The following is a 27328-nucleotide window of genomic DNA, read 5'->3' on the forward strand; positions in this document are numbered from 1 at the left end:
AAAAGAAAGAAAAGGCAGTAAGGGAAACAGTGTCTTTGCGGGAGAGCGAGGTGTTGGTTAAGGCAGCGTTTGGAGTGCATTCTATGAAGTTAAGAGTGTAGTGGTATTTGGTTTCTTGTAGAAAGAGTCCTAGGGCAGCGGTCCCCGACTTTTTTGGCACCAGGGACCAGTTTTGTTGTAGACAGTTTTTCAGTGGGACTGGGAGGGTGGTCAGGGGAGGACAGGTAGTGGGATGGTTTCCGTGTGATTCAAGCGCATTACATTTATTGTCTACCTTATTTTGATTATTATTACATTGTAATATATAATGAAATAATTATATACTCACTATAATGTAGAATCAGTGGAAACCCTGAGCTTGTTTTCTTGCAACTTGATGGTCCCATCTGTGGGTGATGGGAAACAGTGACAGATCATCAAGCATTAGATTTTCATAAGGAACGTGCAACCTAGATCCTTCTCATGTGCAGTTCGCTATAGGGTTCCTGCTCCTCTGAGAATCTAATGCCGCCACTGATCTGACAGAAAGTGGGGCTCAGGTGGTAATGTGAGTAATGGGGGGCAGCTGTAAATACAGCTGAAGCTTCACTTGCTCACCACCTGCTGTGTGGCCTGGTTCCTAACAGATCATGGACCGGTATTGTCTGCAGCCCAGGAGTTGGAGACCCCTGTCCTAGAGTACACAGTGAAAAAGTTTGATAGAGAGGGGAACAGTGGAAGATTTTGTTGGAAGAGAGATGTCACGTGATTAATGGATGACTAAAGTTTTGTTTGGTGATCTAGGATGATAGTGATGTTGAGACATGAAATTAGTTGGCTTCAAGTTCTAAGCTGTCCTGTGTGAGAAATTGCCTCATCAGCCAACACAGGCTTTGACATATGGGGAGCTTAGTGTTTCTTAGGATCCTTGGGCTGATCAGAAAGTGCCAAGCATCAGAGAAACATGAGACCTCGATATAGGTGGAGGAAGTCTAATGATAGCGGCAGGCAGTAGTCTAGTCTGACTTGTTCTTAGCAAATCTAGACTGTTATCTTGATCAGTAACTACTTCTTTAGTAACTACTTACAAGCTTCGATAAATTTGTTCTTTCATTCCACGTGAGAATCATTAGTCTATAGTTTAGAAGATATACAGAACGTTTTAAATACATATCTATACCTTTATGTAATATATATATATTATACCTGTATTTATATATAATATATATTTTTTGACTACCTTTGCCAAGGTATGTGTTCCCTGGAAGCTGATTCTTCATAGATCACTAACTGTAGTTGTGAGGTTCTGTGAGTTCCTTCAAAATTCACAGAACCTTGAGCTATAATTTATGTGGATAAAGTGATTAGTGGGATTTAACTATCCTAAATTAGATATATTCAAATGTTTTAAGGAATATGTTTTATAAAACAACGTGTTTTTCATTCATTACTTATATATTGATCCCAGAAATTGGGTGCCTGCAAATTGTCAAGTTGGGTTGATGCTTCAGAAAAGGAAAGTAGAGGTTGAGTCTTCTTAGTATAGCAATGCATTTTTTAGAGCAGTGTTTGAGGCAAATTATTGTTTTAGCAAAATTACACGGCTTCTAGGGATTGGATTGCATGAGTCTGTCTCTTGTTCCTCCCTCATTCTGCTGTAAGTGGCCAGGCTGCTATAGTTAACAGAATGCCAGACATAGTGCCTAGGGCATAGTTTGAGACCTGGGAAGATTCACAGTAATCAAACACAAACAGACAGCGTAGCATGAAGAAATTTCAGTCCTCCCAGACTTGCTTACAGACTTAATTAGGCTTATTGGGGCAGAAAATATTTTTCCTCCCCCCATGTTTTAAATCTGTTTCTCCTCTACTCCCACCTCCTGTCCCAGATTTTCTACTACCAACAAAAGGAGATTTTTTTTTTTTTTTTTTTTTTTTTTTTGGTAAATCCTGGCTTATTTGGTTTATCTGGCTTTACGAAAAGGAGCAGTAACAACAACTGAATTTTAAGGTATTTGAGGGACTCCGTTTTTTGGCACTGTATTTGGGAAATTCCCAATTTAAAAATCATACTGTATTCAAGAAGAAAATTAGGGGTTTTTGTGGCTTTATAATTGGATCTTTTTTGCAAGTATTTTTAATTTTATGGGAGCGATTTGTCCTGTTCTGCTAAAGAATTAGCCAAAGCCTTGCTTTCTTTATATTATGTATATTTTCCTGAGTGTTATTCTAGGGAAATGTACATGGATGCTGTTCTCTGTCTTTCCATTAGCAGCGCAGTGTTGGGCTTCGGATGATGATGGTAGATGATTGGGGGTGGGAGAAGAGGTGGGGTTTCTTCTTACCATCCCTCTTGTGGTCAGTAAAATCATCTGACAAATGCCTTTCCAAGGATATCGAATGTATATGTAAAGAAAAAGCTTAGGATTGCTAAGGGAGTGGTATTTTGGTGAAGATTTCATTTTCTTCTACTCCATGGAAATGAGCCTTTTGAGCTTTTGCTTGTCTGCTGATTTGTCCGGTGATCCAGGTAATCTACAGCAGTCTTTGTTTTCTGGGTTGTGTATAAAATGGAGCAAAATGGTAGAAAAATAGCTTCAGTGAAAGGAATGTACCTGTAGCAGGAATAAAATAAAAAGGAAAAGGATATTTTTACATTGTTCATTATTATTTCTTACAATAGCTTTTAGGATTTTTATCATGTTTTAAAAAACCTAATTTGACCTAAGGAAGAAAATTCCTAGTTTTGAAAACCCATACCTTAATTGCTTAGCTTTAGAACAAAGGTTTTAACATCCAGCATTGCAAGGATATCTTTATTCAAAAGAATAGGATGCAGCATTCTTCTGTTACCTTTTTAGAACTGAATTGGCATAACCTGTCTTGAATCTTAGAGACTTTGACGTATTGTTCTGTGAATTGTGATTTAATTATCTCATGCTTCAGGATGGTTAGTTCCCTTTGATACCCAAGAGACCATGGATGGGATATGGGGGTGGGGATTAATATTACAGTGGGGGAAGGGAGTGTTTTTACAGAGTAATCTTCCTGTTTTTGCATTGGAAACTAAATTGAAATATATAATCATTTGGAAAACGTGGTGTCCATGGCACCAAACAGTCTTATCAACTTGAATTATTTTTCCCTTTGTTCAGTTTGTGGTATTTTTGCTCCTGTCAGCTAAAATGTTGATTATAAATTTGAAGAAGCTGCCGAGTTGCCGTGATGGCACTGGAATTGCATTCTGCTTTCTTTTTCTTTCCAATTATAGCTGCAAATACAAGAACCAAGGGATGCACGTGAAAATAAGTAGTGTAAAATGCTGAAGATTTTTTTTTTGGTTTTCTCTTGAAAGTATTTTTCATGGTGAGAATTATTTTCTTGTGGACAGAAAGAGCTAGGACCATAATTTATGACATTAAAAAGCATTTAAGTGCTACGGACTTCTCTATTTAGGAAAGACAGACTGAAAACATGTTGAAGACTGAGACTGAAAGCTATGGAGCTTTCAGTTAATTCGATTATTTACATCATGGTGATATGAGTTATCATACTGTTTGCACATTTTGAAAGCTGTTTGACTCCTCAGAAGTATTAACAAATTAACAAATTCTTACTGAGCATTTACATTATGCTAGGTACTTTAGATATATATTGGGTTTATAGTCTAGTAGAGGATATAAAAAACTCATGCATATGATGTACCATTTTTGGTGCAAGCATGTAAGTATTGCAATGTTATATATTTATGTACTGACATGTAGGTATTTTACATAAGCTACTACATTTAATCCTCATAACAACCTAGTCATGAAATTATTGTCATTCTTGTTATCGCATGCACATTAGTCCAAACAAGCAAACAAAAATGGTCATTCACTTTTATAGATGAGAAAATTTACATTTTGAGAGGTTAAGTAATTTACCATAAGTAACAAAGCCATGAAGTGATGAAGCCTGGGTCAGTCAGACTCTAAAGCTCTTTCCACTGTTTGTATATGAATAGATTAAAGCATTTTTATCATGATTATTTGACATCACAAATAGTGATGCCAGTGAGTGGAAAGGAGATAGGGATCCTAATCTTTATGCCAAGAACCGAGTGATTGAGCAGATCATTTAACATCATCTGTAAAGTGTGAGGGTTGGACTAGGCAATCTTGGTTCATGATTCTATTCAGTGTAAGATTTTCACATATGGTCTATGGAAACAATTCTCATTACATTAGAGTTTTTATTATATTTAGTTTCTGTTACTGATCGTTCATAATCTGCTGTACATGTTGGAGCGTGTGTGGTGGGGAGGGGAGGGTGATAGAGTGCATATCGTCTTCTATATTATGTACAATATACATTTATTTATTAAGATTATTATTGTCTGTCATCTTCTTCCCTTCCCCCAAATATGTCACAAGGACCTAGACTAGTGCCTGACTACATAGTATGCAGTTATAAATTAATTTTTTGAACGAATGAATAAATAATAGACTTGTATAGTACATTGGCAAAATATAGAAGTAACTTCATAATTCTTAACACCAAAAGATTCCCTGGGGGCCAAAATTACTAATCTTTCTATTACAGTGATCATTTAAGGAACTAAGTGTAAGAATCTTAAAAAGAAGAACACCTACGAAACAATCAAATGTAGTCAAGTAATCTTAAGTTTGCTGGAATTGCCCTTTACAAAATTATTGGTAGTATAGAACTTGGTAACCATAGGTTTACCCAGCATTCTATTTGAAAATACTTTACTAAAGCACTCCATATAAGCAAAGAAAAAAAGCAGCAAAGTTTCTCTTTGGTTTATTTATGTGTTGTTGTATAGATAGTCTCAAATGCTGTAAATTTACAATGGGTAGAAAATATTCAGACCATTGAGTCTTTTGCTTAAAATATATTTCATAAAGTATAACATAACGTTTACTGGTAGTTTTGTTTCATTTAAACATTAGGCTTCTTGAGAGTTTTAACAGTTTTATTGAGATGTAATTGGTGTATAATAAACTGCCTATGGTTAGAGAATAATTTGATAGATTTTGATAAATACACAATTAGGAAACTATCACCAAAATTAAGAAAATAAACATATTCACCCCAAAGGTTTCCTTGTGCATTTTCATAATTTCTCCCCACCTTCACCCCTCCTCACCCATCCCCAGGTATACCCATTGACTCGTCTTTGGTCCTTATAGAGTAGTTTGAATTTTCTTGCTTTCTTTCTTGTCATTATCGATTAATTTGCAGGTCTTTTTGTAAGTGAACTCACATAGTTTGTGCTCGATGTGGTCTCTTTTACTCTGCATAATTATTTTGAGATTTGTCTGCGTTCCTGTGTATCATTAATTCATTTCTTTTTATTGCTGAATGATATCCCGTTGTGTGGATATACCACAGTTAATCCATTCAGCTGTTGAGGGGCATTTGGGTTGTTTCAAGTTTTAGACTATTAGGAATAAGTTTGCTTTGGACATTCATGTACAGGTTTTTGTGTGTACATAAGCTTTCATCTCTTAGGTAAACAACTAAGAGTGGAATGGCTGGATTATGTGGTAGGTATATATTTTAACTTTTTAAGAAATTGCCAAACTGTTTCTCCAGGTGGCTGTATTGTGTTACATTCCCATTAGCAACATTCCAGTTGCTGCACAACTTCACCAATAGTTGGTTTTGTCAGTCTTTTTAATTTTAGCCATTTTACTGTGTGTGATGGTATCATATTATAGTTTTTATTTGCATTTCATCTGATGACTAAAAATGTTAAACATATTGTCATGTGCCTATTTTATCATGCATATGTCTTCTTTTGTGGATTATCTGTTCAAATCTTGTTTTTAGTTGGGCTTTTAGTTATTGGGTTGTAAGAGCTCCTTATATGTTTGGGATGTAAGTGCTTTTATTTTATTTTATTTTGCAACGGAGTTTTGCTCTTGTCTCCCAGGCTGGAGTGCAATGGCGCAATCTCGGCTCACTGTAACCTCCGCCTCCTGAGTTCAAACGATTCTCCTGCCTCAGCCTCCTGAGTAGCTGGGATTACAGGTGCCCACCTCCATGCCTGGCTAATTTTGTATTTTATTTTATTTTTAGTAGAGATAGAGTTTCACCATGTTAGCCAGGCTGGTTTTGAATTCCTGACCTCAAGTAATGTGCCTGCCTTAGCCTCCCAAGGTGCTAGGATTACAGGCATGAGCCACTGTGCCCGGCCATAAGTCCTTTTAGATATGTGATTTAGAAATCCTTTCTCCCAGCCTGTGGCTTGTATTTTCATTTTCTTAGCATCCTCTTTCTCTCTGTAATACTTTTATTGAGATAGAATTCACATTTCCTTGAGCAACAGTTTTAAACTTTGAATTCTAATTTATCATTTTTTCTTTTATAGATTGTGCTTTTGCTATATCTAAGAAATATTTGCCTAACCCAAGGTCACACCTCTTTGCTCCTGGTGTTATAGTTTTGGGTTTTACTTTTAGGTCTGTGATACATTTTCAGATAGTCTTTTCATTTTTAATTTTTGTGGGTACCTAGTAAGTGTATTTATTTATGGATTACATGAGATATTTTGATATAGGTATGCAATGTGTATTAATCACATCAGGGTAGATGGGGTATTTGTCACCTCAAACATTTATCTTTTGTGTTACAAACAATCCAGTTATACTCTTTTAGTTATTTCTAATGTACAGTAAAATTATTTTTTACTATAATCACCCTCCACTACCCTTCTCAGCCTCTGATAATCATCCTTCTACTCTCTGTCTCCATGAGTTCAGTTGTTTTAATTTTTAGCTTCCACAAATGAATGAGAACATGTGAAGTCTGGCTTTCTGTCGCGGGCTTATTTCACTTACCATAATGACCTCCATTTCCATCCATCTTGTTGCAAATGACAGGAACTCATTCTTTCTTATGGCCAAATAGAACTCCATTGTGTATATGTACCACATTTTCTTTATCCATTTGTTTATTGATAGATACTGGCTATTGTGAATAGTGCTGCAATAAACATGGGAGTGCAGATAACCCTTCGATATCCAGGAGTGTCCTAAATCTAAGAATGTGTCATATTATTTTTTCTTTATTTTTTCTCCTCCTGCTGTTCTGGGTCTCTACAGTGTCCCGTACTCCTTTGTTTTATTTGCACACCTGGGTAGTGCCTTTCTAATCAAAGGATAGTTGGATCTGCATTTCACGTCTGTGATCTTTATGTTTAGGGAAATCCGTTTCCTGGTCAAAGCCTACCAGACTTCCTTGGTATCACTCCAGAATTTAACAGATTTGGCAAGTATGTTTTGTAGTTAATGGTTTGAGATCATAATCATTTCCTTCATGCTCCTTCTGCCTTCTATTTTTGCTTTTAGTATTGAGGAAGGTTAATGGAATAGAATTGCTTTTGCTCTCTCCCATCTTTACCTGGAATTGAACACATATTTATTGAAGGAATGAGTGGTTTGCAGGAATGTTGCCATTCAGGTGGAGACATGTTTCTCTTCAAATGTATAGCTGGCAAGTTGCCCATATGACACAGAGATATTAACTGAATTCTCCACTGAGCTCTGGGATTAGGAGATACAGATTGTGTAGGATTGGGAGTTCTTTCTATTGGCTTATCTTTTCCTAAAACTGTATAACGGGATATGAATACCTTTCTACCTAAGTATCTCGTCATTATACTAGATCTAGTTTTCTGAGTCTCACTTGTGAAAGCTTTTGGTTAACTATTAATAAAAAACTGTACGAAGGGAAGATGATAATGGTTTTTGTTGTAAGGTGGTAGTCCAGAGGTTGAAAGCAAGGGTTCTAGTTAGACTGTGAGGTTTTGAGTCTAAGCTCCCTCATCTACTGGTTATATAGCTTGTATATGTTACTTAACCTCTCTGAACCCCACATTTCTCTTCAATAAAACAAGGCTAAACATTTTACTTATCTCATAGAATTATTGTTATAATTAAATGAATTAATGCATAAAAAGTACTTAAAGCAGATATTGTAAGTATGCAAGTAAAGCTACTCAAGTTTTAGCTATTATTGTACTGATTTTAATTGTTAATTATTGTTCTTACAGATAATGGATGACGTGTTTGGAGCTATCACCTAGCATAATTTTTGACTACCAAATGTAGTTTGAGACTTTTGAATGTCTTCAGCTAACCATTCTTCCCAAATGAATATTTTTCAGGGAAGCTAACCCCAGGAAATGTGACACAGTTTACTGTATTGTTCCTTACCTCTATGATGTATGTTTATTCTAGCCGGTTCATCTCTTCCTTATACACAAGTTCCGCAGAATGATTTTTTTCTAATAAGAATTAAGAAACCTTTGTTCTGATGATGAGCTCATTTAAAATTGGGTTTAATTTGATAGAAAATTAAACTAGGTTTCCTTAATGGGGAATCTGGCCAATCACCATCCTCCACCCTCCCAGGGTAGAATTTTTTCCAGGAATTAAATAGCTCTATCTAGCAGGGTCTTCCTGCCCTTGGCAGTGGAGCAGTACAAAGGCCACATTGAGCATAGCTGCTGGGGAAACCCTTTTTCCTTCTCTAGCCTATAAATGCTGTTCTGTCTCTGTGAAAAACCCTGACATCAGCTCTTGGAAAAATCCAAATACTTGTGTTAGAACAAGGCTGAAACACTTGCCTGGGCAGAGACTAATGGCTGAACTATAGTTCTAAGTTTACCAGATTGCGTTTCAGTCTTGTTATGCTTTAAAAAACAAAATAAAAACTATGAGTTTCAGACAATACTCTAGAGAAATTAGGGTAGAAAGCACAACTTAATAGCGCCTCCCATTCTTTACTAGTTTCTTCTTATTTTTCTCTTTTTTCTAAAAATCTACCTTCAAGATAATGTGAAATTCTTGCTTGAGGAGTGAGGGAGAGAAATAATATATCAACATTATAACCTTTATGCAGTGTTTCCCACATATTAGATGCTGCCTAAGTATTTGATGTTTGAGACAAAATAAATTGTAAACAAAACAGACTGTACTTAACTTCCTTAGTGTTCAAATTAGATCATGATGTAAAACTCTCCAGTGGTTTTCCATTATATTATGAACAAACTCTAAGCCTGTTTCTGTGGCTCACAATCTTACATTAGCTGGCCCCTGTCTGCTTCTGTGGATCTCATTTCAGCACTACTCTACTACTCTCTTGGTCATTTTCTATGCTTAAGCCACAGTGGACTTTGTGTATCTCAAATACATTTATCTGCTTATCCTTTGTGACTCTTGTACTAGCTGTTTACTTTACCTATAATTCTGTGGCCCAGATCTTCCTATGGTTGGCTCCTTCATTTAAGTCTCAGCTCAAATGCCTCTAAGATCTTTTTTGAATAAAGTTAAATTAATGTGTTTAGTCAAATAATATATTTTTTTAATTGCACTTACCATGATTTGAAGTTCTTTGGTACAGTTATTTTTTTGTGGAGTTTATCTTCCTCCTGTGGAATGTAAGCTGCTTGAGAGCAAGGCCCTTATTTGTTCACTAACGTAACCTCCAGTATCTTGAACCTCCTGGCATAGGTTGGTGTTTGTGTAACTTTGTATGCACTTGGTTGCCTGTAACGGAAAACACAAGTCAAACTGACTTAAGCAGTAACGCATTTACTGGCTCACATAAAAAAGAAATCTAGAGGTAGGCTTCAGAGATTTTTGATTTAGGGACGTAACTATGTCAAGGGCCCAGATGCTTTCCATCTTTACAGTGTTGCCATCAAAGTCAGCCTCATCCTAAACTAGTCGTTAAAGATGAATGCGAAGTAGCTGTTAAGGCCGCTTGCTTCTTCACTGAGGTTCAGTGGGAGGGAGAGAAAGAAGTTTCACATCGTTCTGTCAAGAATAAGGAAATACTTTCATAGATGCCACCAGTGAACTTTGTTTCTACTTTCATTGGCTTTTTTGGAACCAATTGCTTACCCAAGAATGGAATTACTGTTAGGCCAAAAAGGCCCATCACTGTTGCTACAGATGGGGTTGGCTTGACCTGAGTCACCTGGACTCAGAGGGATAGTAGATAACGGAATAAAATTGGAGTTCTCTTAGAAGGAAGGCTGTGGTTTCTGGAGTAACTTATGTCCTCTATAGTTCTCAATAAAAATGTATGTAATGAGTGAATTCATGTAGTAAAAATGTATTGAATTGTCAGGCATATGCTCAGCACCATAATACTTAATTAGAATACAAAATCAAATAGAATGTGGTCCTTGCCTTCAAATAATTTAAAATCTAGTGAGAGAGTCAGACAAGTTAATTTAATATTAATATTGCTTTCAAAATCAGTTGATTAATTAAAATAATTTAATTTAAAAGATGAAAAAGAGTAAAGGGGAAGTAACAGATGAGATAAAAAGCAAATAGCAAAATGATTGACTTAAATACATCAGTAATCACACTAAAGGTAAATGGTCCAAACACCCCAATTAAAATGTGTAGACTATCAGATTAGATGAAACAGCAAAGCCCAACTGTATGCTATAAGAAACACACCTTAAAATTAAAAATACACAGTGTTTAAAAGTAAAAGGTTGGAAAAAGATGTGCCCTGCTAATCTACATTGAAGGAAAACTAGACCACATTAATATCAGATAAAGTAGATTTAAGATTATAGAATATCAATAGGGATAAAAAAGGTAATTTCATACTGATAAAGGGTCACTTTAAAAAGAAGACATATCTAGGCATGTATACACCTAATAACAAAACTTCAAAATTCATGTAACAAAAACTGACATAACTGAAAGGACAAATAGACAAATCTACAAACATTGTCAGTTATTTTAGTATTCATTTTTCAGTAGTTAAAGTAGATAAAATAAGCAAGGATATAGAATACTTAAACGATACTGTTGACCAATTTGATTTAATTACATTTTTGGAACATTCCAGCCAACAACCAAATACTTCTTTTTTTTTTTTTTCATGTTTGCAAACAAACATGGGACATTTACCACGACAGACAAAATTCTGGGCTGTAAAGTAAATTTCAATAAATTAAAAGGATTCAAGTCATACAAAGTATGTTTCCTAGTCACCATGGAATTAAATTAGAAATCAATAAAAGATCTTTGGAAAGTCTCCAAACATTGGAAAATAAATAACACAATTCTTAGTCAAAGTAGAAATAAAAAAGGAATTGGCAAAGTATTTTATATTGGATGCAAATGAAAACACAACATATCAGAATCTGTTAGTTGCCATTAAAGCATTACATAAAAATTTATAGCATTAAACACCTGTTAGAAAAGAGAGAAGGTCTAAAAGCAATGACATCAACTTCTTTTTCTTTTCTTTTTTTTTTTGAGACACGGTCTTACTCTGTTGCCCAGGCTCAAGTACAGTGGTTTGATCACTACAGCCTCAACCTCCCGGGCACAAGCCATCCCCACCTTATCCTCCCGAGTAGCTGGGACTACAGGTGTGCCCTGCTAATTGTTTTTAGTAGAGATGGGGGTCTCATTATGTTGCCCAGACTGGTCTCAAACTCCTGGGCTCAAGCAATCTTCCTGCCTCGGCCTCCCAAAGCACTGGGATTTCGGGCATGAGCCACCACACCTGACCAACTTCATTTTAAGAAACTAGAAAAAGAAGAGCAAATTAAAACCAAAGCAAGCAGAAGAAAAAAAAAATAGAGATGAGAGCAGGAATCAGTGAAGTAGAAAACAGTTTAACAGTAGCGAACATTAACCCTGAATCTAGTTCTTTTGAGAAAATTAATAAAATTATTAAACCTCTAGCCAGCTGATCGGGATGAAAGGAGAGAAGACAAACATTACTAATATCATAAATGAAAGAGGTGACATCATTACAGATTCTTCAGATATTAAAAAAGATAAGGGAGACTGGGTGTGGTGGCTCACACCTGTAATCCCAGCACTTTGGGAAGCCAAGGTGGGCAGATCACTTGAGGCAAGGAGTTCAAGACCAGCCTGGCCAACATGGTGAAACGCCATCTTTAGTAAAAACACAAACATTAGCTGGCATGGTGGCACGAGCCTGTAATCCCAGCTACTTGGGAGGCTGAGGCATGAGAATCACTTGAATCCAGGAGGTGGAGGTTGCAATGAGCTGAGATGGCACCACTATACTCCAGCCTGGCCAATAGAGCAAGACTCTGTTTCAAAAAAAAAAAAAAAACAACGATAAGGGAGCATTATGAATAGCTTTATGGCAATAAATTTAACAATTTAGATGGAATATGGTTGGTAATTTTATAAATTCCAACAATAATATATATAATATGTAAGTATATATTACATATACATAAAACAGGAAAATATGTAAAATACATATGCACTCTGTGTGTATGTGTGTGTGTAATGACTGGGTAGGTTTTATGCCAGGGTACAAGATTGGTTCACCTTACAAAAATCAGGCAGTGTAAGTAAATGGATGGTAAATGGTGGTAACTAGGTTTCTCAACATCTGAAGGGAGCTAAGCAAGGGAGAAGACTGAAATGAACCCGATGGAATTAGATTAGAATTAGAGGTATCAGTATGAACTCCTGCTGAGCTTAATATAGATACAGATATATGGATAGCTACAGAAACAATTATAGATATGTTGTATTAGCCTCTTCTCACACTACTAATAAAGACATATCTGAGACTGGGTAATTTATAAAGGAAAGAGGTTTAATTGACTCACAGTTCCACATGGCTTGGATGGCGTCACAATCATGGCAGAAGGAGAACTGATTTTCAAAAGTGCAAAAGGCAATTCAGTTTCAACAAACGGTGCTGGAACAATTGGATTTCAATTGGATATCACACTCTATATAAAAATTACTACAAAATATATTGTTGACCTAAAAGTAAAATAGGAAGTCATTCAACTATTAGAAGAAAATGTAGGGGTAAATCTTTGTGATTTGGGGTTAGGCAAAGATTTCTTAGGTATGATACCATAAGCATGGGCAGTGACCTAGTTTCCAAATAAAGTCACACAGGTATGGAAGTTAAGACTTCAGCATATCTTTGGAGAGAACACAATTCAACCCACAACTATAATGGTTTCCAATTAGGACTGCTTTCATGTTTAATACAGAGAAGCTGAGAATTTCTATATGCACTTAGTGCTTTTCACATAGTACATAAGAAATGCATCTTCCACATTTATGTTTACTCTTCAAATGTGTTGGTGTTGTCATTAATAAAACACAAGTTCTCCTGAAAATATTATAAATTGTAGCTTTGGGCATTTATTCAGTTTGTGGATAGTACAATAACTGCTATTATGTATGTCCCTGGGTTTTGTTTGTTTGTTTGTTTTCTACTTTCAACAGAAATAGGGAGTCTCTCACCGATTTCCCGCCTCACTTTGTCACTTGGGCATTAAAATAATTTTACCCGGGCCCTTTGTCTTACAAGGTCTGTTGCCAAAACAGCTTCTTCAGCTTCTGCTGCTGTTTCCATAAAGATTTGACATGAGTTCTTGCAAGTGATCTAGGGGATGAGTGTGTCCTCTCTCTTCTGTTTACCTAGTACCCACAGAAACTCCTTTCATCTCTAGTCCAAACTCCCATCTGGATTCCTTACTATAAATGAATTCATCCCAAGGAAGAAATCAAGGGGGAGTGTAGAACTTGGGTTACAAGGATATTTGTTATAACATTCTTTATTATGCTGAAAAATTAGACCCAGCCTAAATATTTACAAAGGGAACTTGTTAATTAAATAGTCATATCACAGGATACTTTGGAGCTATCAAGAATTATTTAGAACTATATTTTTAAAATATTTACCTGATTTGGAAGTTCAATGTATAAAATAAATAAAAAACAAAGCAGCTCTGATGTGTGGGGAGTCTAGAGCCCCATCTACACACTCCCGCTCTGGGAGGGACCTCTTCTAAACCTCTAGAATTTTATGGAGCACAGTTTAAAACCAGCACTGTAGTGAAATATTTAATATTGTAAACATATGTTGATGTTTTATTAAGTTAAAGTTATCAATATGTCCAGTATGCTTTAATTTTTATGAAAAGAAATTTTAAACATTGTATACAGAAATCTATCTCTGTATTGGGAAAAGATGGGAATATGTGCATAAAAATGCTGGGTGTTGGGATTATGGGTGATTTTCGTTTCCTATTTTGTCTTTAGTTTTTAAAAGTTTATACATGTACTTCTGTGGACATAAAGAAAGTGAGACATTTCTTCATATTGAAGAGGCAGAGAGAACCATTGCTTTATAGGAAACTACGGTTTGTAAAGACGGCAGTCTCATTACTCAATCCCTTGAGAGAGGAATTATCTTGAAAATGTAATAAAAATATTAGTAACAGATTTACTAGTGTCAGTGGTCTTGTGTGTTAAGTATATTAGGATAAGCCACATTTGTAACAGCTAAGGGAGAAAACATAGCTTAATGTCAGTGTTACACAGTGAACTTTGTAGAGCAGTGATTCTCAATTCTGAGATGTTATAAGAGGAATGTCAGAATTCCTAAAACACTCATCCTCCAACCTTTCAAATTCGGTGCTGTGGTGAGCCATCGTTACTGATAAGATTATATCCCACTTGTGATTTCTTTGTTTTGGATCAAGAAAAGCTTTTGTAAAAGCAAGTGTAAAATGGCATGCATATCATTCATTTCCTCATAAAATCAGAGGTCCTTTTATCTATGGTGGTTTGAAAGTCTAGGGTATTCAGATTTGATAGCAGAAAGTGTGGTTTTTTGGTGATGAAATGAGTAGATTGCTCATTCTGATTGAGGAATTGTTAATGTTTGACACCAGAACCAGAGCACTTGTGAAAAGAAATCTCTTTGGTACAAAACCAAAAATTGAATTACAGCATTTGTTTTAACTATAGCCAATAAAAGTATTTTTAATGAAAAAGAATTTCCTCAGAAGAAAATGCTTTCTATGAATGCAGAAGGTGTTATATAGAAGATTTCATCGTAATAATATTGGTTATGATCAGTTTTTTTAGTTTTATCTTTACCTGTATTTTATATTCATATAGCCTCTAAATTTTACATATTATCCATAATACATTTCTTATATAATTAAAAAAATTCTAAGTAGAAAACACGAAATATGCTCAATCTTTATTCCATTAGAGTTCTACTTGGAAAGTGTTAATATATAAGGTTTTTATTTCTCCATAAGAAATAGACCTATACAGTCAGGCACAGTGGCTCATGCCTGTAATCCCAGTGCTTTGGGAGGCCGAGGCTTGAGGATTGCTTGAGGCCAGGAGTTTGAGACCAACCTGGGCAACACAGCAAGACCTGGTCTCTACAAAAAAAGTCTTAAAAAATTTAGCTGGGTGTGGTGGCATGTACCTGTGGTCCTACCTACCTAGGAGGCTAAGGTGGGAGGATTCCCTTCAGCCCAGGAGTTTGAGGTTACAGTGATCTATGATTGTGCCACTGCACTCCAGCCTGAGTGAGAGAGTGAGACATTGTCTCCAAAAAAAAAAAAAAAAAAAAAAAAAGAGAAACAGAGCTATGTCAAGTTAATTCAAGGAGATTGTACACATTTTTAGAGCACATGAGAACTAAGTTTATACTTTTCTGATTTCCTGAGTTTCCTTGATGATTTTTTGGTAAATCCTTGTCTGTTTAGCTTTGTGGCATATGTATGACCGTGGTTGGGCTTCTTTGCACTCAACCAGTGAATGCATACCAACCGTAACACCTGAAAGTAGGATCATGAGTCAATACTCTGTGATTTGGGGTTAGTATAGTTTTGGTTGTTTTTCCTTCTCCTGAGATTTCAGAAATAAAAGATTCCTATTCCTGTGATTTTTTTGGCACACAGTGAGAAATCTTTAATACATAAGATAAGTCATCATTAACTTGTCGAATCACTTTTTCTTGCTGCAGAATGATATTTTTATGAATGCCTTAGGTTTTTTCAATTAAAAAATGCAACCGAACTGCAAATATACTATGATTTAAAGTGGTAATAGCAATTTAAATTTTGAGTAGTACTCTTTTTTTAAATCATAGAGTGCTCTATGTTTATTCAAAAAAGTGAAATATTATGACAGTATTTTATATTTTAATTTTACATTTAAATAAAATTCTCAAGCTCAGACTGAAAAGTAAACGCTGTATGTTGGAGCTTGTCTCAACGACACTTAAAAGCTAAGACTTTCTACTTTTTCAGAAGTACATTTATATCTTTTGGCAAATGTGTAGAAAGCAGCCTGTCCTAACAAATTTTGTTCACCTATTCTCACTTCAGTTTATAGATTTGTAAACATTTAATCATAATATATTTTATATAAAATATTTATGGGAAAAATGCCCACCCTTGATTAAGAGGACTTTTTTTCTACTCTTATTTTTATTATTTTTACCAGTATATTCTGAAGTAGAGAAATGTGAAATGAGATTAAGGTTTACATTCCTAGCAAACAGAATCATGCATTGCCCCATTTTATAAGTCATGAGATCATTTTGTAGAGTCCAGTTTATTGTTTACCTTTGTTAAATGACATTAATATCTCTTCCATAAGCATGGATTTGATGGTTTGGATGGTGTTTAGTGAGGTGAGGATACTTGTTTAAGTATTTTGAGGATCTCCTCCTTTTCTGGCAGTTCTTTCTACTTGGTTTTCTGAAGTGAATATAGTCTTAAAAGAAAGTATAAGGTACTAGTAGTCAGATATTCATGATCACAAATGAAAGTGGTGGAGAAAGCTTTTAAGAAATATTCACAAAGGTGATAATTTTCCAGATTGTCAGTGAGGAAATGAAAGTCTCTAATAAGCTGTTATATTAATTGTGAGCTACATTTCTCAGTCAGCAGCAACTAATAGTCAATCTATAATAGCTCCAGCAGAGGGAATGAAAGTAATTTAGAAAAAAATTTACTATTTGATTTGTCAAAGTGTGTCCAGGAAGTAAGAGAGCCTAACTAAGGGGCTGTTGTGCATTTAAGCTCTTCGGTAAAAGTGGTGATATACTAAGCTATGTTTTGTTTTTTGTTTTTGTTTTTGAGACGGAGTCTCGCTCTGTCGCCCAGGCTGAAGTGCAGTGGCGCGATCTCGGCTCACTGCAAGCTCCGCCTCCCGGGTTTACGCCATTCTCCTGCCTCAGCCTCCCAAGTAGCTGGGACTACAGGCGCCTGCCATCTCGCCCGGCTAGTTTTTTTTTTTTTTTTGTATTTTTTAATAGAGACGGGGTTTCACCATGTAGGCCAGGATGGTCTCGATCTCCTGACCTCGTGATCCACCCGTCTCGGCCTCCCAAAGTGCTGGGATTACAGGCTTGAGCCACCGCGCCCGGCCCTAAGCTATGTTTAAGAAGGTAATTTGAGATTTTATATTACATGCTAGTGAATCATTTTTGGATTTTGTACCAGAACTGAGCTCTTTGGTCCCTGCCTGTCTGTGGTTTGTGTTGCAAGGTCCAGAGGCTTAAAACAAAGAACACCATGGGAAATTCTCCATGAGTCATTCTGTCAGCTGTAGCTTCTGTTTTAGAGTCCTTCGGATATAACTAGTGTTTTAATGTCAGCTCTCCTAGCCACTTTTCATGCTTTGGTTCTATATGCTAATAAAAAAATATGTCATTATGGCTATTGTATTGTAGATAATGTTCAGACTTTTTTCCCCCCCCCCAATTCCACAATTTTTAGTTCTTTTAATGGCTCTAAGCTAGACCAGTTATAAATTGTAGGTGGTGAAAGGGTTTATGACTGTTTATTTTGTTGTTGCTGCGAGGTAAGCGGGTGGTCATTTAATACTTTTGGTTCTGTGAATCTTACTATCCAGAGAACTAAAGATTGAATTGGCAGTTCGGCTGGAGTCAGCACTATGTGCTAAATCCCTGTACTTAAGGGCTCTTATGTATTGCAGACAAATGTCCTCTTAGCTATTTTGTTATTTTGTGAAAAATAATAATAATAGAGCAAGGCAGTTCAGATTCATATTAGTTTCAAATTTTAAGCACTATGTTTTAAGCCGTTCTAATTGTTTTGTAGAAACAGGTAAATTAAAAACTTAATTTAAATCCAGCCCACAGGATGCCTTAATCACCTTTGATATTTTAAAGGAGATGAGGAAATAATGGACTTTTTTGCTAATGAGTGGCAGGTATGGTCAACACAATTTCACGACGTTTGAAAACACTTTTTCCTACTTTTCAGGAAAATTTAAAGTGCAGATTGCAACCCGATCTTTTTCTTACAGTGTAGCATCTGAGGAGTTTAAGTTTTGGCATGAATTTTCTATGATACAACTTGGTAAATTAAATCTGTGGTTTCATCACTGGCTTTGAATTATACATTTCTATGCATTTTACTTAGCTAAAAACTTATTTGAATATTTAGTCTTTAAATTTATTTTTTCTTTTCTACTTAATTTGAATACATATCACTAACATTCAGATGTTATTTTTGTTCTTCTTAATAGTAAATACATAAGTGGTTACTGCTTGCTAGGCAGTGCTTCTTATTTTCCAATTTAATCCCAAAACAAATTTGTGAGGTGTAGGTATAGGTATTAGTAATTATGTTTTAGAGGAGATGCTTAAAGAGGTTAAGCAACTTGTTCAAGTTCAAACACCTATTAAATTGTGAAACTAGAATATTAACCCAGTTACGTTTGTTACTGAGGAGTCTGTTGCCCCCCAAGGCCTTGAAATTTTAGGGAATTTTCATTTATAACAATCAATAATACTATTCCCATCCCACCCTGTCCATTTCTGATTTGCAATAGTATAGTTTCTGCACTGATATTTACATCATCTTATGATGGTTGAACTTTAAAATTACCTTAATTGTTGTCTAATTTGCAGAGTTCTTTGTCTAGTAACTCTTCTCACTGGAGTGGGTTCCAATAAAATGGTGCTGTATTTCACTCATTTCAAGTTACTATGTTTTTTCTCCTCATTTTAACATCACTAAAATCAGAGTGTATCTACTAATGGAATTCTTAATGATTCTAAATTTAATAGGTAACATTGTTTGACTGCTAATAAAATCTTAACCACTATCCAATGTAAGAAAAATTTGTTTAACCATCTCCCCTTCATTTCAACCATTCCTTATTAAGAAGAACCAACTAGAGTCTCAAATGCTCCTTTATAACTAAACCCAGGGAAGACATATCTAATACCCTAGAGGAGAGAGAAAAGGGTATGAATTCAGGTTTGAGTGTGATATCAGCATTTCTTCTCATATGGTTTCAGAACACTTCACACTCAAGTATTGTCAAAAGGCTCTTTATGCACTGAAATCAATAAAAGAAAAAAGATTTCTAGTAGGCTATTTATTATAAGCAAATATGTGACAACATAAAACTTTCTGGTCCTTTGCAATTTTTTAAGTCCAGAAGAAATTCTTTTTAACAATATTAAAGGACTATTCCAGTTATAAAATTGTGTGTTTGTGTATGCTCGTTAGAATAATTAAACTTGGTTAAGATGTAAATCCTACTCTAGTATACATTATTTATTGGGTAAGGGTTATTTAACTACCAAATCACATTTCCCTCTACACTGTAATAACACATTGGGAAGGACCACCTAGGGCTTTAAAATTAGAACTCAGAATTTAACAAGAAAAAGGCATTCTGAGTTGAGAGAATAAATGTATTCTGAACATTTAAGGCCTTTGGTTAAGATTTCTAAAATGTAGCTGTGCTTAATATACAAAATCAAAAGCAAAGGCAGGCCAGGAGCGGTGGCTCACACCTGTAATCCCAGCACTTTGGGAGGCCGAGGCAGGCGGATCACTTGAGGTCAGGAGTTCGAGACCAGCCTGGCCAACATGGCGAAACCCCGTCTCTACTAAAAATACAAAAATTAGCCAGGCATGGTGGTGCGCAGCTGTAATCCCAGCTACTCAGGAGACTGAGGCAGGAGAATTGTTTGAACCCAGGAGGCGGAGGTTGCAGTGAGCTGAGATCTTACCACTGCACTCCAGCCTGGGTGACGAAGTGAGACTTCATCGAAAAAAGAAAAGAAAAGAGGAGAGGAGGGGAGGGGAGGGGGCAGCTAGCCACCATATCCCAGTGACTCAGAGACTCAAATTCCTGATAATTCTTTGCTTTATTAATCATGGTTCTTCATTTTGGAATTTGACTTTTTCTGCTATCGATTAATAGAAAAATATACACACACACACATACAAGTAAACACAGTATATTCATTGTTGACCAAATGTCCAAGTTATCAATATGATATTTTCAAAAACCAGGCACAGTTTCATTAGGCACCTGTAACATTATGTCATAATCACATACAGCTGTTCTACATAAATATCTAACCAAAAGATACTGTCATTATTTCATGGTTAGACTACACAGTAGACAGGGACTTAAAAATATAGGAGTTTTGTTCACTAGAATTTATTTCATCAGACTAATGGTTGAACTGATTTATTGTTTAGAACCTGGCCCCTTTTTAGCTTTCAGACCTGTCTTTCTGTAGCAGTTATAGTATTGATTATCTACTCTTCCTTCCCTTCTGGGACAGCCCTTTCTCTTTTCTAACTCATCTTCTTAATCTCCTTTATTGGCTCCCACCTCCATTCTCAATTATGCAGATGCTAGTTTCTCCCCCAAATTTGAGCCTCGGCATTTTTTTCAGATTTCCTTGTTTTAAATTTCAGTGACCATCAGTAGGTTGATGACTCAAATCTGCAACGTTAGCCCCAGGCTTTCTTTGAGGTTCTAGCTTTCTATTTCCAGCTCTCTGACTACATCTGTCTCAATATTCAGCATATGGTAGGGATTTTGCAAAACTATAGGATTATCTTGGTGATTTTCCTAGCTGAAGCAGAGAGAACTAATGAAATAGCCAAGAAGGTTCTTGACATTGTTACTTATGCATATCAGCATATATGTACACACATATGTACATATGTATTTATTTGCTTTAGCAGATACTTTAAAGTAGAATTCAATGATTAGAGAAAAAATTATGATTTTAATATTATTTGAGAAGTTCTTAATCTATACTTTATTGAATGTAGTAAGTAGATTATGATAAGCAAGTTAGACTGTGGCTGTAGTCCTTGTTCATTTTCTCATTCCATTTTTGTCCTCTTTTTTCCTCTCCTTTTTCGTTACCTTGTAAGAGAAAATAGCTCAGGAAACTGGTTTACAATCAGTAGTCTGGGAACTTCCGGGATTCTTTACCAGCATCCCCCTGAATGTTGCATTCCCTGACGCAAGCAGCATTGTTTTAGGGTAGGAGTTTTTATAATGGCTGTGAGGTCGAGTGGCTAAGGTTGATAAACGACAGTTGTTATCCTTTGCAGAAACTCAGTTGGAATCCTTTTCTGTCAACTTGTATGTTCATCTGTAAATTAAGAAACATGTTCCCATTCCCTTCCTCTCCCACCTCAACAGTTAAATGGACAGACTGCTTAGGAACTCCTATTTCTGAAGATTTCGTGGTCTTCTGTAAAGTCAGTTTGTTCTCTAGAGCAGTGTCATCTTGTCCCAGAACCCCCTTTACTTATTATCACTACTTCTTTGTGAGTTAACATGCTATCACTGATTAGGAAAGGTCTTAGATTCTTTGTCTTTTTCTATGGATAAGTTTTGGTTTAAATAGGTGTCGAAGGGAATTGTAAGTCAGCTTGTGTTTTAGAGGTTTTGTTTCTACCTCCATGCCAGATGAACTGTAGTCATTGAAGTATCATTGTATTATGTTTATTTCTTAACTGTCTTTACTAATAGGCTTTTTAAAAACCCTGGTTTTACTGATGTTCTTAATAAAGTACTGTTCCTATTACTAATCTTTACATAAAATGCATAGGTTGAAATAATTTAAAAGATAGAAATGGAAACGTGGGATGATATTTGAGAAGACTTAGATTAGCATTTATATATAGCATCAAATGCTTATCGAGAAGCTTCCATCAGTATTCATTTAAAAGAGAGACAACCAGGAGGAAAAGCTGTAGTTCTTTCAGCTTATAGGACCCCCCAGAAAAACAAAACAGGAAAGTACCCTTTGTTTTCTACTTTTGGAAGGTATTTTTTGTAACCGATAGTACTTTAATGTTAATTTTTTTCTAGATATCTGTTATTAAATCAAAACCTAATAATTGAGGATCATGATGACATAGATCAATAGTGCAGTAATCAACACCCAGATATTTTGGGAAGTAGTGTGAAGTGATGGGAAGGAAGGAACTTTCCCTTCTAGGAAAACAGTGAGAATAATATTTTAACGACAAAATATTTATTTTTGTCTTGATCTTTAAAAATCTATAAAATGGAAAGAATATCTCTTCATAGAGATTTCTTTTTTCAAGATTAAATGAGATAATACATGTGAAAATAATTCATAGCGTTTAGTAAGCCCTTTATAAATTTAGCAATTGCTGTTATTGGGATTTTTAAAAAGAAAAGCTATATTCTAGGACAGCTGGTAGTAAATGCACTGGCAGTTTAAGATTTAACAAAGTAGTTAAGATACTTAAACATGGTGTTCAACTTCTTTTTCCTGCAGTTTATTGATTCTTGCTATTGGAAAGTTACCATAAGATTTAAATCTCTTATTCAGGTTCAGTAGGATGAATAAATTTAGTAACAAAATCTTATAAGTAAATTAACTCCATCTATCCTTATTTTTTCTTTGTTTCAGGTTTCCCCTCAAAAAACCTATAAGGTAAGTTTGCTCAATTGCACTTCATACTCAAGTTTAGGTTATATTTTAATTATAAACATCCCTTTGAAATTATGGTGGATTTTTGTGGTTTTTAAGAATGTGTATTCAAGTAATTCAAAATTTCAAAATGTTTTACAAATTTAAAATATAAAAGATGTTACTTTTTCTGGAAGACAGCATTGTTTTGATAATACTTCTAATGTAAGCATTTAAAAAATTTGTTCAAAATGATATTTAAGGTCACTCTGAAGAGACTTAATTTTAAAATCTATTTGTGACTGTTTTGAATTATGAGTAGCTTGGGAGGTGAAAATGGAATGCTAATTTTTGATGTATTTTATCACTTGTGTGACTGTAATTGCCTTTAGTTAATGAACTTTGGCACTAGTTTAGTCTTAATTACTTTATTTTTTATTTTATTTTATTTTTTTTGAGACGGGTTCCTGCTGCATGGCCCAGGCTGGAGCGCAGTGGCGCGATCTCGGCTGACTGCAAGCTCCGCCTCCCGGGTTCCCGCCATTCTCCTGCCTCAGCCTCCCGAGTGGCTGGGACTACAGCCGCCCGCCACCACGCCCAGCTAATTTTTTTGTATTTTTACTAAAGACGGGGTTTCACTGTGTTAGCCAGGTTGGTCTTGATCTCCTGACCTCGTGATCTGCCCGCCTTGGCCTCCCAAAGTGCTGGGATTACAGGCTTGAGCCACCGCGCCCGGCCTAGTCTTAATTACTTTAAGACAGTGAAGAAAAAATTCCAAAATGTTCAAATATATCTATGCCTGTATCCATGTCTATATATTTATTCACTTCCAGGTGTTAAATGCCTCTTCCTCAGTATTTTTGCTTTCAGCATTTCTTCTGTTATCTTAATTATCATAAATATAAAATGTAGGTAGCATGTCATTCCTAATTATTATATTTTATCATTTTTAGTGTCGGCATAGTCCAGGATCCAATGCTAATTAACCTTGGCATTTCAGTGAATATGTGTATGTGTACATGTGTGTTACTGTTATGGTCTTGTCACCCAGTCATTATCTGGTCAGTGTAATTGGCTAAACCATAGAAATAATAATAATAATAATAATAATAATAATGTCATTTATGCTTAAAGTGGTTGGCTAAGACTTCTGTGGCTAGAACTACCTAGGCAGGCTTAAAATGAGGCTTGCCTAAGGCTTGCTTTTTAAATTTTAAACCGTTCTCATGCATGCTGTATTTATGCAGTGATTTTGAACTTGACATTTCATATGTAGAGTTGGAGAATGTGTTTAATTCCTTTTAGGCACTGTGTCTTTTTTTTTTTTTTTTTTTTGTCTGTTAAATGGAAATAATAGTATTGACCTGTGAAAACCATACAAAAAAATTGTAAGCAGTTCCTTCTAAGAATAAAAGAGACTTTAATGCTGAATACTATTTTTAATTATCTTAAGCACTTAAAATCAAGTAAATAGACTGTGTTTCACCAAAACTTATTGAAAAATGTAATTAGAGAGGCTTATGGTGCTGTGTAAAGTAAACTGATTTCCTGGTTTCTCTTGTAAGATCCACTTTTGGAATTTTAAATTTTTTATTCTAATGATTTTCTTGCACTAAGCTTTTGATTACTTTGCTTTAATTTAGGCATGGAAGTATTTTGAACCGAGAGTCACCAACAGATAAGAAGCAGAAAGTTGAGCGCATTGCATCACATGATTTTGACCCCACAGGTAAAACACTATTCATTCTTGCAAAGAATATTGAGAGTAGTGAAGTTCAGAATAATAGAGCTTAAGCTACCCGAAACACTCAGAAGTAGTTGTTCAATCTGTTTTAGGACTCTCACATTCCTCCAATTATATCATAATAACACCTTTGCATTTAGCAGGAATGCAAGCATTTTTAACTTCCAACACTGTACATTCCACTACAGAAGTATCATTGTAGAGTATATTATATCTTTAAATAGTGATAGTAATAGAAATGATTATATAATAATTGGAGATTTGGTCAAATCAAGGACTCAGTATTAAGTTGAATCTTGGTATAAGCAGTAGTATGTCATAAAACCAAGGCTCTAGCAACTCTACACTTCTGTAGTCATCTAAAAATTCAATTGTGATTATGGTGAATTGGAGTTTTAGATAAATCAGTTTCACAAATTAATGATTGTCTCATTTTAGAGTAAACAAATGAATAGAAATCCCTTTCTCTTCAGGTAAAAAGTATTCTGAACGTAAAGAACTGTCTTTCAACCTAAGCAATGTTTCCTAGGGTTGTCACGTTAACAGACTTTCAGACTGATCTCCTTTTATAACATACAGGCTTTTGCTTTCTCCTTGTAAACTTACTCAGTATTTGATTCATAGAAAGTGCTTGGTAGTCTTGCTTTTGTCATTTGAAACTGACATATATTTTTTGTGCACATACTATTCAGTTGCATGTCCCTTTGACAAGAGACGAAGTAAATCCTGCAATCTCAGATACATAAAAATAATGTATCTATTTTTAGGTATTTTTACTTAGAAATATAATTTTAAATATAGAGAATAGTATGTTTTATGTATCTAAGACATTTCATACTTTATTAGTATAAACTCCTTTATTTTGAAAAAATATTATAAGTATTATCTAGGAAGCACATAGCTAATCATTTTCTGCATTTCGGGGAGTAGGTAAAATGAAATTCCAGTCATCAATTTAGGAGGCTTTGGTGGTAGGAATATGTATTATGTCACTTTCGGATCTCCATGAAGAGAGAATTTTCCATTCTGATGCCTAATTTTGTAGTCATGGGGCTCAGAGGCTTTCATTTACATGATTAGATATTGTCTTGCCAATAAGGTCAAAAGTTTCTGCCCTATGTTCACAAAAATATAATCTTGTTAGGTTTATTTTGTATCTATGTCTGTGCTGTGCCCATCTCCAAAGACAGATTTAAACAAAGGTGTATGCAGTGCTTCATAATAAGATCATTATAGCTTTTAGTGCTTTTGTCATCCCTACAATTATCAGGTGATATATTTTGTATACTATTCATGTGTTGTTTTGTTTGAACATATTTTTATTGCACTGTCTTTTCTTCGATAAATCTTTAAAATATGTCATTACCTGTGCTGTTTGTGACTATTCTAAGTGCTGTCATCTGTGATATTCATACTTTGTGTTTGCACGATTTAACTTGATCATGATTCATTCTTTTTTCCCCATGAATTTTTCCCCTTACATTGGTCTCCATATTTTCTATATCTCTCTCCTTTTCTCCCGCTCTTGTGCAGATAGCTCCTCCAAGAAGACAAAGTCTAGTTCAGAGGAGAGTAGATCCGAGATATATGGTAAGCTAATGTAGCTAATTCAGACTTGCCCTTTGGAGCTTGCTTCATGGTGTTCCTTTTCTGTTCTTTTTTTTTTCTTTCTTTTTTAAAAAATAACTGCAGCCTTTCTTGTGTCTGCTGTGCATGGCATGATCTACCGCAGGGAAAGGGAGCCTGGGGTTTTTAACGTGCCTGTGATGTGGAAGCTTAAGGTTGCTAGAAACTAACATTGTAGATTAAGAGTAGGCCACATTGCCCATCTTCTCCCGTCTTGTTTATGGTAGGAAGGTGATTAATATGTTTGGGTCAGGTTCCTCCAAATAACACGAATGGGCGTTGAATTCTTGTCATCTTCTTCCCACGTCTCATTTGCAGAGTTTGGATTATGAAGAATTTGAGGAATTAAGTCTTTTCCTCTAAGTATAATACTGGCGTAATTTAGATATATTAGCAGTTCTTTGGAATTTTTATTTCATTTTTTGTTTGTTTAGTTTTAATTGCCTCGTCATGTGGAAAAGTCATTCTTGTATAATTTATCCACGATGGCAAAAATACGTAAGTATTTTATTTTCATAGCTTGAAGAATTTGTGCCTTTGAGAAGTTTCTCTGAAGCTTAATTGGAATGGGAAAATTTCAAAATGGTACCTTTTAAAAATAATCTTAACGAAGAGCAAGTTTAACCTGAGTGGTCAACTTTTGCAGCAGATGATTGAAATGCTAATATTTATAGACTGTGTCCTGTCTTCCAAAGATACGATAAACCGTGTTTGTGAAGTTCACACCTATTTTCCCTTTTCCTTTGCAGTTTTACCTGCCTTCTTTCCTTCTTTTGGGATCTGATTAGGGTTTTGTTTTGGAGTTTTTTGGGTTTTTGTTTTTTGAGAAAAGTGAATAGGAGAGGAATGACCTGGAGCTAAGACTTTAAAAATAATTCTGAAAGACTGATAAATTATTTCTTTTTTTAGGAAGATTCCAAATTTGGCCTCAAAGGGAAATCAGGTCATCTTTAATAGAGCCACAAGTCTATAGAGTAGAAGTTCCCCCAGGTGCAGATGTTTCCTAGCTTGATATATAGGAGAGGAAAAAAAAATACAGGAATTGCCCTCCCCCTTTTAAGACATTTGACAGTTCACAGCTGCTGGCACTTGAGCCCATAATAACAGATACTTTTTAGTATTATGAAAGCTCAGTATTTGGTTCAAAACCAGTTAATGCTGCTATGTTAAGACGTATACACATGTTTCTTTACTTGGGTTTTTGTGACCAGTGTTTTTTCTGTGTATAGCTTTTACAGTAGTTCAGCAGTAAACGTATACTATGCCTTGTGGCACATCAAGTTTACGCTTTTTCTTCCTTCCAGAGTATTTTGGCTACTGATAAGTAAGAAATACCTAATTCCTCGAGACTCTATCTTTCTGTTCTGTATAAAGAGCTTTCTATAGTTTATCCTCTCCTTAGGAACATGAACTTTATCTTTA

General features: G+C 35.3%; 1 protein-coding gene across 4 annotated transcripts in view; it reads left to right on the top strand.

The window, feature by feature from the left end:
* ARHGEF12 (Rho guanine nucleotide exchange factor 12) overlaps positions 1–27328 on the top strand; it is a 149686-nt gene that overhangs the window by 46446 nt on the left and 75912 nt on the right. For 2 of the 4 annotated variants that reach the window (XM_033207811.1, XM_033207814.1), the window contains exons 2-4: positions 22537–22560; positions 24180–24265; positions 25814–25870. In XM_033207811.1, coding sequence (XP_033063702.1) covers positions 22537–22560; positions 24180–24265; positions 25814–25870 — 167 coding nt within the window. Of the gene's footprint in view, positions 1–2151; positions 2510–22536; positions 22561–24179; positions 24266–25813; positions 25871–27328 lie in introns of those variants that run through there. The other 2 variants (XM_033207815.1, XM_033207812.1) reach the window with 2 other exon arrangements.

The sequence above is a fragment of the Trachypithecus francoisi genome, unplaced genomic scaffold (genome assembly GCF_009764315.1).
Source record: "Trachypithecus francoisi isolate TF-2019V2 unplaced genomic scaffold, Tfra_2.0 Lachesis_group8, whole genome shotgun sequence".
Lineage (NCBI taxonomy): Eukaryota > Metazoa > Chordata > Mammalia > Primates > Cercopithecidae > Trachypithecus > Trachypithecus francoisi.